A 12,824-nucleotide genomic window follows, 5' to 3' on the forward strand; every position below is an offset into this window, starting at 1 on the left:
ACTTCTTCCATAAAACAAACAATTAAGCTCCTAACATTAACATTAACATTCGGTCATTTAAAGAAGTGTATCAGCAGAACATGTCTACTTGTATCATTGTTTTGTATCCTCACATAAGCTTTAGTGGACATAAATTTAACACAGTGCTGGTATTCCTCTGAACTCCTCAGGATACACACAAATATAATAAACATTATTTTAACATCCCCTCTAAACGTACAAGAGTCTGATCGTTGTTCACGAGAGGAAAATGGCTTGAGTGGATTTTAAGTGTCACAGAGGAAAACTGTGATTTTGATATCTGCTGTTTGATGATCGCCGGCAGTTTGTGTAACTGCGTGTGTGTGTGTCTGTGTCAGAGAGTGACTCGTCTTTTGTATTCATAGAACACTTTGATTGACCTGTTTGGTGAGTTCCACTGACAAAAGAGGAAACACGGGCGCGGATAAGTGCAGACGCCTGTTGCTTCTCGATGTCGAGGTAAGACTTCTACTCTTCTATCTGCAAACAGAGAAACTGGAATGAAATACCTTTTGTATGAAAAAACTTTATATTGTGTGATGAATTGAGTTAAAAACTTGTTACCGAACATGTTGTGTGTGATTATGGCTTCCAGAGATTTTATGTAATTATTTTAAACTCACTTTTGACACTGCTTTGCTTTTAAGAGGTTGTTGGATCAATGATTTCTTTTGTCAGTTGCTGATTCACTTTCATACCCAAAAAACACATGATTAACGTACATGGAACTCAAGATCCCAACAATATTACTACATAACATTACATTATAGTTAATTTAGCCGACACTTTTATCCAAAGCAACTTACAATAAGTGCATTCAACCATGACCTAGAACAACAATAATCAAGAAAGTACAATTTCTTCAAAAAAGCAAAACTAGAAAGTGCTAAAAGTAAGTGCCATTTAAATGCTACTAATTTAAAATGTTTTATTCAATTACAACATGTCACCAGCGGAAGTCTTGATAAGAATTAATAGTGAAGATTTCACATGAACACAATGCTTCTCGCTCCACTTGCCTTCTGTACACAGTCGTTTGTACCTGAGCCCGGTCGAGCTTGTTTGGTGAGTGAGGTGTGCTGTTAGCCAGTCGGCTGATCGCGGCGGTTAAACACAACAAATCAAAAAACGCCTTCCCAAATGAACGTGTCACAGAATTCCACTCCTGCCTCATCGCTCTCTCTCCGACTGTCACCCCGCAGGGCTCTCAGAGGAAAGGAAGTGATGCTCCGCTTGGTCCTGCTCGCTTTGCTCATCGGCACCTGTGCCGGTGCCGGGGAGCAAGCCAGAAGGAAGGCTGTGAAAGCCAAGTCCCTGTCTAGAGGTGGGGGCGATGCTCATTGGTTCAAGTCCTTCTCAAGAATGATTACCTCACAAGATTCACCACATCACAATTTCTTCCCCCTTGCAGGATGGGGGAGAAATATTACCTGGGTGAAGGACTATGAAGAGGGCCTGTTGATTTCGTCCGTCAAGTAAGACTTCCACCTCCATACCAGTCCTGAGTGTTCCTCTGATGTGTGAGAGCAGAATGTAAATGAGAACCTGCCGTGCTCCTCCTTTAATTTCCCCACTTTAGCCGGATCGTCAATGCTCGGGTCGAACAGATGTAAATGCATATGAATTAATATCACCCCCCCCCACACACACACACACACAGAAAGAGATGGAAACACTGCTCTCTAATTAAAGATACTTTCGATGAGTCATTGATAGATTTCTGAGCCTGAAATAAAAACTTGTACATATTACTGTATGTAAATACTGTGTAAATCACAAACTATTATGATGTATTTCGTGTGCTGGTATATTTTCAGCATGGTTATTCTCCCCATGTACCCACGAGGAGGATTAGACGCCTCACAGGTTCACACTGAGGTTGAACTACAGCACTGTAACACTCCTCTATTGGAGTAAAACCCAGTTCCCGTCCCGTACAGTGAATGATCTTTCTGTTTTTGTTGTCGTCCTGCTCACTTCAGGGTTTGTGTTGTCACACCCACTGTTGCATTGTGCTGAGGAATGTGTTGACGTTGTGACTCTGTGGTTTTGTTCACACAGTAAGAAGCCGCTGATGGTCATCCATCATCGAGAGGACTGCCCGCACAGCGAAGGTACCCTGCAGTGACTCTGCCTCATTAAAAAGGGCCTGGGTGTAATAGAATCGGCCCGGCCGGCTAATCCGCACCTGGGCTCGGTCTTCACAGGGAACACAACAGACACATTCTTCATTACCTGCCGAGCGGGAACTGAAATTGTCCCGAATTCTATTCATAATTCACCTTAGCTGGTTTTTCTTCAGTGGAAGTCTCCACCTGTAAGATCTTAAACACACACCTCAACCCGCCCACCCACAGAGGAGAGCCTGGTTTTCATGTTTGACATCAGGCAGGAGATTCAACAGCCTGAGCATTTCTGAGTGTGGTTCACAACCCAGAGGAATTTAAACCATGTAGCGTAATATCTGGAGCAACTTCTGACACGAGAACTCACACTGATATTCAGTTTTGTTTATGAACACAACCTGTGAACCCCCACAGTCCCCTGCTGTGTCCACACTACCTGCTGCCACACTGGCTCCTGTTTGAATTTGGCTTCGGGGGAACAGTATCTTTAGAACATATGATCATGACTACTTTACTTTGCTCTAATGTTGTCGTAATGAAACTAAACAGAATTCTCTCGGCAGCACTGAAGAAGGCGTTCGTGGCCGAGAAGAACATCCAGAAAATGGCCAAACAGAACTTCATCATGGTCAACCTGGTGGTAAAGAAAGATCTATTACACACACAGCAGCTCTTCTACACTGGAATACAGTAGACAGCTGATAGAGACACTAGAGAAACAACAACAACAGACATACCTAATGGTTAAAACGATGTGCAAAGAAGAATAGTGTCTAGAATTATCTGCTTCATTCTTCCTATGCACTTTATAGTCCTGCTGTTTATATGATGTGCTTTTTACAGGAGGAGCCTGAGGACAAGAACATGTCCCCCGATGGCTACTATGTTCCTAGAATACTCTTCGTTGGTAAAATATTTATATCATAACAAAGCTTTTGAGATAGTTGACAGTATATTCCCCCTCTTACAATCCTTTAAGTTTTAATGAGATTTGTTTTAGTGCTGGTATATCCTCTGAATATTTTAAATGTCTGGTATTGTTCCCGTATCAAGTGCATATTTAAAAGTTTGCAGGGTTTAGTCCAAAACTGATTTTGAGTATTTTCTTTGGCACAGTTAGTTTCTTCTCTTCTTTTAGCAGAATAGGGATTCAAGCCCGTTTGATCACATGGTGAAATCAACACCTGCTGATGGACTCAGCATGTGCAGGGTTTTTAATGAGGCTATGGGAGGACTGGTACCTGAAGTTCTGTTTGAGCTGTTAGACTTACAGCCATGTAACCAGCTGTTTCTCTTTCTTAAACATGTCCTCACCCCCCCCCCCTCACCCCCCCCACCCCACCCTGTACGTCAGTTTAATAATTTCATAATGCTTTTAAAGACAGAAACAAGAGCAGTCAACTAAACTGAAGAACAGCAACAGCCAAAACAGCTCTGACACTCATTAACCGCTCTCCTCTGCAACGTGTGTGTGTGTTTGTGTGTGTTTGTGTGTGTGTGTGTCTTTGTGCAGATCCGTCCATGAGGGTGCGCATAAACATTGTAGGAAAGTACGAAAACCGCCTCTACGCGTACGAGCCCACTGACATGGAAATATGTGAGTGAGCATCCAATGACACTTTTGGGGGGGGGGGGGGGGGGGACTTTATTTACGTAGAGAGAGACTTTAACATGTTTTAGGTCTATGCAGGTGGGACAAGATACAGCTACAGTTCTCTACTGTAACGGCATCTTCCACACATCCATTTGTCCAATTTAAGAGAAGATTTCAGTTCAACTCAAAATCAAGAGCCTGTTTTTTTCAACAGTTCATTTCAATCAACAAGATCCTAGAATCTCATGAAACCAGAAGTTTCTCAGTGCAGCACACGGTTCAATAGTTCATTTATGAAACCACATTCAAATTCAGTAAATCCAGATTCTTTTCTTAGAGCTGCACCAAATTGAAAACACACATAACAATTAGTCCAATTAACATCTAAACAACTCTCATTGATAAAGAAACTGATCTGATCAGAATCACAAAAATACTTGAGGTGATCTGTTAAATCAGACAGGAATTAAAGCACCATTAATCAACATTGCTCTAGGAACATAGATTATGTATGTGCATGAATGCCTTTCATCCTCTGTGCCTAAGAATAACTGCAGCTCTGCTTCCAGCATGTGTCTGTAGGACTGGTCCCATTATTCAGTTTGATCCAACACAAAATCATAAAAGCAAAACCTTTTCATTCTCTGTGCAGCAGACGTCAGAGAGCTGATGTGAGCGCCCGGAGTGAAAACAACAGCTTGTGTAGCCTTTACTTATAAGTCGTTCCATTACAGAAAGACAGCCGTGGCCTTTATTCTTATTTGTTCTCTCTTTTTCAACAGTGGCCCAAAACATGAAGAAAGCCAAAGTCCTGCTGCACACTGAGCTGTAGCCTGTGACGCCTCTGCAGCCTCCAGTCATACTGGGAGCTGCTCACTGGTCAAGTGTTTACCAGCTGCTCAGAGCTCAATAAACAATGTCAGTAAACAATAAGCAAAGGATTGCGTCCTTTTTATTGACACTTAAGTAATTGTACCCAGAGAATTGTGTGGGTATTGAGGGCGGCACAACTTTTGGTTCACTTCAATTTACGTAATAATTCAGAAACAAGAAAAGCAAACATATTATTTAGTCTTTTTAAGAATTAAGATGCTTCACATATAACACATTCACACGCTGGTTTTTATGTCTCAAAGCTTTCAAAAGAATAATTTGAAAACAGATTTTCAAGTTTTCAATCAATGAAACAACATTCTCTATTACATTTAAAGGCTGGAACATAAGAACCTGACAAACCGGTTCAATGGCAGAATATATTTTCATGATGGTTTGTATTTTCATGTTCAGTTTTTGGTGCAACAACCAATGTACTTCATTCAAAAGGCTGTGTAGTGATGATGGTGATGTTTTTTTTCCCACCATGTAATAACAACAGGGACATAATTGAATCCCATTGGATTGTAACTGGTAATTTAAAATGGTTAGTGTCAGACAGAAATTAGCAAGTATTTGCCACTAGATGGCAGTGTAGCACAGATGTTCAAAGTCTCATTCAGTCTGAATTTTTTCACAGAAAACCTATTAAAAACTAACATGTAGGTTAATCACATTCATTGCACAGGTATACTATATAATGACATTCCTATATTCAATCTGCACTGTGACCTTGGTACAACATAATTTCACTGGGTGATCATCAATCTGCTGCTGAGTGTTCCCTCCTGAAGTTCGACAGACGTCATATTGTGGCGTTTGACTTTTGGGTAATTCTGCAGCTTCTCTGTTTTTCTCTTTATTGCTCCTCCTTCCCGACAACTGCAGAAAACACCATCTGAAAACAACTCGAGACAGAATGGAACCGAGCAGCAGCAGATTCCACAAATAGCTCACATGCAGTTGTTTCTCAGGTTCAGGATTAATGAGCTTGTTTTTAATTGTTGCGGCTCCACGGCTCTCGTGCCTTCACCTCCTGAAACACGAACACGTGGAGAGGTAAAGACATAAATCAGGGGAAGTCCTGTTTCTCACAACTAATTATCACTAATAATAAGATGCATCCTGGAAACACACTCACTTTGCATTCCTCTGAACTGGGAGACACTCAGAAAAACAGAACCAATTTTAAATGGGTCAGCAAGTTTTCATGGCTCAATACTATTTTTCCTACTGCTGAAGAAACTGATCTTTGTGAAGTGACTAAATTATTCATTTCCTCCGTGACATTTTCCTCCCTTCATACATTGTCTGTGTGCTTTCTTTCAGTTATCTGTCTTTCAGTTGGACCCAACACGATTCCTCAGGAACCCTTGAGGTTTACCAACTACCTCCCATCCCCACTTACAACCCCCCCCCCCTCTCCCACACACACACACACCCTTCTCATTCCCTGAGAAATGTGTTTCATAGGCTTATACTCCAGGGTTTATAACTAATGTGCTTTCTACTCAGAATTTCCTAAATCCCGGGCCTGACAATACGCCGTCTGTCTCCCTGTGGTGCTGTTTCAAAAAAGTCTGCCTCCAAAATACTTTCCAAAAACATTTCAAGCCTCCAAAACTCTGTCATGGAGTCTTTGCGAATATAAAGTATGCACAGGATTACACAACAAAAAGAAAAGGAGATTACAAGTGATTTAATATGGGGGGAAACATGTCAACAAACCAAGAGAAGTTTGGCAGTAATGTCACTGGTGGCAATATAACACACAGACACACACACACACACACACACACACACAACCAACATCTCCACTTTGACTTTGGCCGCGGGGCCGTCTGTGACAAGGACACTCAGCCATTAGTCGTCGTTTGCACACTGCTCGGACAATTTAGCTATTCAAATAGAGGCTGCTCGCCGGGAAGCAGCTCCTTAATGAAGAGACGGCCTGGTAATGTGCCATAAATCTATTCTTTTATTCTCTGCCACGCACTCATAAACACACACCGCCTGTTTGCATATAGAACCATCATGTGCACGTACGCTAGGCACTCTTAAAGGCACAGTTTAACACACACACAGACACACACAGGATTATATTATAATGTGCTGTGGAGGAAAGTGAGAGCAATTTTGGCCACGCAAATCGAAAAGGTCAAAACGCAAATGTCAGCTTTTCCTTCCTTTTGCTTTTTTAATTATTCTGTCAGGTTCAAAGAGGCGTCGTCAGAAAAGAGCCCCCCCCGACAAAGGAAGGCCTGAGCTCACAGATAAGCTCAATCAGCGTCTCCTCTTGACACTGTCTTCTCAATAGCTAGCCTACACACACACTCCTTGCTCTCTCTCTCTCTCTCTCTCTCTCTAACACACACACACAGCGACACTTAGCATTACCCACAAAGTCGATTTACAACGTATCCCCACGACCACGGTTCCAAAGAGACGAGTCGGCAATTACCAGCTGACCGGGGATGTTGAGTCAATTAATTTCCACAGTGGAGTGTCATCTTGTTAGCTGGTTTTTAAAAACAACTCAGTCAATACAAGATTAAAGTCCAGTCCAGTTGGTCTGAGTCAGTCACTGCCAATAAGGGAAGGGACATCTCCAATGTGTTCATACAGAGACTTCTAATTAAGATAAAAGGACAGAGACAGAAAGGGGACGGGGCCTTGCAGTGGACGGTGTCCGCTGATTGGCTCTTACACACACACACACACACACACACACACACACACACACACACACACACACACACACACACACACACACACACACACACACACACACACACACACACACACACACACACACACACACACACACACACACACACACACACACACACACACACACACACACACACACACACACACACACACACGTTTCTATCAATGTACAAATGATTAGTAAGTATAAGTACATGATATATCCTCATATTGTGTAATAGTTCATTGTCTACCTTCTTCCTCCAGGTTAACACTGGTTACTGTGTAGTTATAAAATGAGCTGATGGTCATGTTGTTGGTCTTCTTCAGATTCAACATGCCCCCCCCCCCCCCCCCAGAAGACACATTCAAATTACAATGTTTATAATCACGTCTCCAAAGATGATCCTCACTTCCTCTCTTTACCTTGGATTCAGCAACAATGGGTTTGAAATGACTATCTCTCTCTCTCTCACACACACACACATACATACACATACACACACAAGAAAGAGACAGAGACCAAGACACAAGGTCACAGAGCTCTCACCAGCGGGTAGCAGGAGGCTCGACCGGGCCGAGGTGGAGACCGGTCTTGCCGTGTGATTTCGCCACATACATCAACTCTGCTGAGCAGAAAATTGAAATGGAAATGTGGGCCTTGAAAGAGTGCGGCTCCCATTTACCTCTGCACCAGAGCTAATGATTTGTCATTTCTCTCAGGGGCACGAGCCGCTGCCCTCGCTGTCACACTCGCACTGCAGTGGAGGGCCGGGCAGCTCGGCCGCCATCTTCTACTGTATGTGGTCATGTTCCAGCTCCAGTTCATACACAGAGCCCTGTATGATGTTGTTTAACTCAGAATGAGGCATCAGAGAGTTGTTTACAGTGAAGCTGCGCTTTTCTATAATCTTCCATATTCTAATGTGATGTATTAATAATGTAAATATTAATTTATTAATTAAATAAGTTTATCAAACAGGTTTCTCACCCATCATGAAGCACTTCACAGGAATGGACTGATTTATACTTGTGATACTGAGCGTTAATAACATATCAAGTCCTGTATTTGCCTGCTTTATTACCTACTACTACAACTACTACTTCTATTTCTACTTCCAATACATATAATAGTAATAAAAATAATATATGAACTGTTTATTGATAATTGTGGCCCTGCTATTGCTTGCTATCAAATTAGAATTTTGTTTGTTCTCACCCCATTCATTGCATTAACCTTTATTTATGAGAGCAGTTTATTAACTTTTATGGCAGGAGCTCTGTGTGCAGGAAACTTTTTAATACAAAAAATCAACGATTAAACCAAGATAAAAGTTAAACATGTTGAGAGTTGATCAAAATCAAATCCGTTGGATAAAATCAACTTTATGGCACAAAGAGCGACTGTTTGGTTTGTTTAGATCAAACCAGAGCAGGATGAGGACTCGTTAGTTTTGAAAATGTGTCTGATAGAAATCTGGAAATGTAACGTCCACTGCAGCTGAACTTTGTTTTTTCATCCAGCTACCTGCAGACCTCCATACATACCAATGGATGATAACGACGGCGCCATCAGTCTACAAGCAGCCCTGTAGACTGAACATGTTCTGAAACACAGATCCTTATCTCATCCCACAGCATAGCAGACATGTTGGTCACCTCACAGCAGGCAAAGAGGAGAACTTACCAGTGTTTAGAAAGTCTAAAAGGTTTTTTACAACTTTATAGAACATAATTTGATCGTCCTAATAATGTGGGCACAAGACATCGGTGGAGAAGCAGCAGTGACAGTGTGTCGTAGAAGGAGGAATCTGAAGTATCTCCAGAGCATCGACACAGAGCAGGAGAACAGAAGGTTACAGAGCTGGACTCAAGGTGAAGGCTGCACAACTTCAGAAACTGATGCAGACATGGAGGGAAAGTGTTGGGCCTCTGTGTTGGAGTTGAAAACACAGCCTGACGACTTCACACTCTGTCAATCAGATCAGGGTCAAATAACAGATGATTCACTCACAGACGTTTTATTTCGCTGTTTTATTGGATTTGAAGAATAATTCAGCCGCTGTGCTGGAACAGCTCGAGCTGCCGCAGTATCTGACACTTTACACAAAGCGTCAGAGACGTGTATATGTGGCTAAAGTGGTCGAGAGTGCGTCCAGGTCTGAACTGCGATGCTCGTGTTCTAATAGATGTGATCTTCTTTTTTTATTTTACTGCTTATGTAAACATCAGCCGGGCTGTTAGAGCTCAGCAGCTGCCTGATGAATTATAGAGGAGCACAGAGTTCCTCACACGTCTCCGTCTTCTTCGTGAGCTTTCATCATGTGAGTGCAGCTCTGAGCGCCAGTGTTTAAAGCAACGAGTGATGTGTGATTTATTATTGATCTGATGTGCAGAATCTGCTGGGATGCTAAACACACACACACACACACACACACACACACACACACACACACACACACACACACACACACACACACACACACACACACACACACACACACACACACACACACACACACACACACACACACACACACACACACACACACACACACACACACACAGACACACACACACATAGTTCCCGACGTTTGACAAAGAATTCTCTGTTGACCGGAAGCTTCCGTTTAAACTTTCAGACGTGTCTCAGAAGTCGGGACTGAGTGAGGATCTCTTAAAGATGAATGCACAGTGGGGGGGCTGGCTGCTTGGCTGTGATAGTTGGCTGAGTTAACATTGTTAAAACATGAAGCCTTGTTTAGCGGAACAAATGCTCTCTCAGATTACTAAACAATTAGAAGATCTTTGTGTTTGTGAAGTTTCGCCTTCGTAACCAAACTTCAAAAGTGAAGTGTGAAAACAAACACAACTTACTGTACACACACCACAACAAACACACACACACACAGAGAAGTTGATGACCTGACTTTCCTCCCGTGTGAGCTCCAGATTAAAAGCGGCAGTAGAATGCATGAGACGCTCCTGTCGGACTAATCCAGCTTCACCTTGAGTCTGATTGACACTTTTGCTATTTGTGTCTGCGGGAATTTTTTTCTTCTCAGCAAACAAAACAAGCGACTCTGTACTGAACCTGTAAAATGAAAACTACTACAAATGTATATATATATATATATATATATCTATTTCAGGAGGATAACTCGTATGATTGATTAACAACGAAGTGTTTTATTCAAAAGATGCACGTGTCTCTGAAGTCGATGATAATATCCAGTTGTGTGATGATGATGCAGAAAGTTGTCTCCTGCTCCGTTTGACAACTCTGCAGTTGGACTAATTTTCTGGATGGGGAACTTCAGGCAAACATGTCCAGGACGGATTTGATTTGAGCTGAACAGTCTCTGGAGGACATTGTTCATTTTATACCAGACTTTCAGTTATGTGTCGTATGAACAGTGGGGGGTGCAACATGCTTCTTTACGTACCTCCCACACAGAGCCCAGGTGTGTTTCCCTTTGGGTCCATTCGGTTTAGAAGGACATCCAGTGGGGAACAGTCCTTCTTGCATTTCTCCAGAGTTATGATTCTTATTGGACTTGATTGATTTGATTCAATTCAGAGCAGAACCAGTTAAATCCACACATTTCATCAGACCATCCAATAAACCGTTTACTTTATCTATTTATTTTTTATTTATTTATACTCTTATGACTGTGTTTTTTATGTTGTTCTATATTTTTGTTAACTTTCTTTTAAATGTATGATGCACTTTGTTTTCAGAAGAGCTACAGATATAGACATTATTATGAATATTATCCATTATTACTAGCAGAGGTAGAACTAGGACATGTAGTTTGATGTTGTAGTACGACGTGCGCTTTTGCTGCAGTATAATTTAAAATGCAGGTCCTTCAGTTGTAACCAGACGTTTCCTTATTATTTTATTAGTACTTCAGTGAATAGTTTTCCTTGTCATCATAGCTCTGGTTCTTATGGTTTTTGCATTTAAAGCATTCTGATGATGATGCTCCTCATTTGCTTTTACCATCGTAAAGTAAAAATAAAAATCTAACCACATTTAAGATGTGATAATCCAAAATGAGTAGACCTCCTGTATGTTCTTAATTTAGTGCACACAAATTTAAATATACTGAACGTGGAAACATCAACAAACACAAAGACAGAAACATTCAAACCTCGATAAGAAAGAATCCCAGCCACGTGCAAAAGTAAACTAAGAACTCTTTTATTCTTTTTTGTTCATTTTATATATCTATCTTTAGCTGTTTTAATCTTTTTTTTTTCTACACGAGTCCTTTAAAAGTTTGTCATCATGCTAGGTGCAGCTTCAGTGATGGTAGTACATGCAAGGTTGTGGTTTTTCGTTTGTGTCGAGTTTTTCACACATCGGACAACTGGAGAGGGGGAGATCGGGGGGGAGAGCAGGCGGCTCTGAACGCTGCCCGAACGTCTCTGGAGTCGTCACAAAAATGAAAAACCAACAAAAGTAATAAAGCCCCGTGCAGACGACGGCTGCCGGGGTCGGAGAGGAGAGGGGTCACTGATCAGCGAGGGGTCACGAAGGGGTGGGGGGGGTGGGGAATGGGGGATAAGCATGAGCAGTTCAGTTCTTGCTGTGATAGTTGCCATCCGGTCCGGAAACAGGGACGGCTTTTTCATCATGACATCATCAGTTGACATCTTTAGTGCAGTCAAAAGTAAAAGAAAACTTGGAAGCAGGCAGTCCTTTCAGGAGGGAAATGTACATATATATATATATATATATGTATATATGTATAAAAATACCTCAGACAGCTTTGTGGAGAAGAATAGAACAGGAGACAGAGACTGGGGGGGGGGCTGAGTTTAGACTCCTGTTTGCGATGGGCTGACATGACGGGAGACATCAGGAGTATTGCTTGTGACTTTGGTCTGGGCCTTTTTGTCAGGGGGTCCCACTGCGCTCAGGGTTTTGTTTTTCAATCACATCAGATACCCCTTTTCTTTTTCTTCTTCTTCTTCATCTTCCTCACTAACACTGATTCATACCACAACCAAATACACAGGAGGTGAGAGAACAAGGTACAGAAATGACATCACACGTGCCGGCTGGTGGATGCCACTTTTAGCTGAGGCACCTTACAATGCATATATATATATATATATATATATATATATATATGCATTTGTTTTTTCTTCAAACATGGGTGGCTACAATTTGGGATGAAAGCCCAGCAGTGTTAGTGCCTTGCTCAAGGGTGCTCAGTGAGTCACACAGAAACGCTAACACATACGCAGGAGCATAATCATCGTCAGAAAAGAGTTTGAGGGGGGGAAAAGAAAGAGGGGGGGGGGGGGGGGGAATTGTACAGGAGGAAGATTTTGTCATTGTTGTTTCTTATATACACAAAACTGCGAAACTGCAGCAATAATGGTCGCAGGTCACAATATACACACGTTGGCAACAGGTGCTCTAAAGACGCCTGACATTTCAGTCCGCCCCCCCCAAAACATACACTTTGAATTAAATACACTGTTTC

At 41.9% G+C, this 12,824-nt stretch overlaps 1 protein-coding gene across 1 annotated transcript; it reads left to right on the forward strand.

Annotated features, from left to right (window-relative positions):
- Nucleotides 1-389: 389 nt before the first annotated feature.
- Nucleotides 390-4,679, forward strand: agr1 (anterior gradient 1). The gene is made up of 8 exons (XM_062401841.1): nucleotides 390-480; nucleotides 1,224-1,345; nucleotides 1,433-1,496; nucleotides 2,083-2,135; nucleotides 2,711-2,787; nucleotides 2,991-3,054; nucleotides 3,661-3,744; nucleotides 4,524-4,679. The coding sequence occupies exons 1-8, from the start codon at nucleotides 473-475 to the stop codon at nucleotides 4,571-4,573; spliced, it is 522 nt and encodes a 173-aa protein (XP_062257825.1). The 5' UTR covers nucleotides 390-472; the 3' UTR covers nucleotides 4,574-4,679.
- The last annotated feature ends 8,145 nt before the right edge of the window (nucleotides 4,680-12,824 follow it).

Source organism: Platichthys flesus, chromosome 13, assembly GCF_949316205.1.
Source record: "Platichthys flesus chromosome 13, fPlaFle2.1, whole genome shotgun sequence".
In the NCBI taxonomy this organism is placed as follows: Eukaryota; Metazoa; Chordata; class Actinopteri; order Pleuronectiformes; family Pleuronectidae; genus Platichthys; species Platichthys flesus.

Coding starts and splice junctions, on each gene's coding strand:
- agr1 (XM_062401841.1), top strand. Junction 2,136..2,710: donor GGACTGCCCGCACAGCGAAG/GTACCCTGCAGT, acceptor TTCTCTCGGCAG/CACTGAAGAAGGCGTTCGTG. Junction 3,745..4,523: donor GCCCACTGACATGGAAATAT/GTGAGTGAGCAT, acceptor CTTTTTCAACAG/TGGCCCAAAACATGAAGAAA.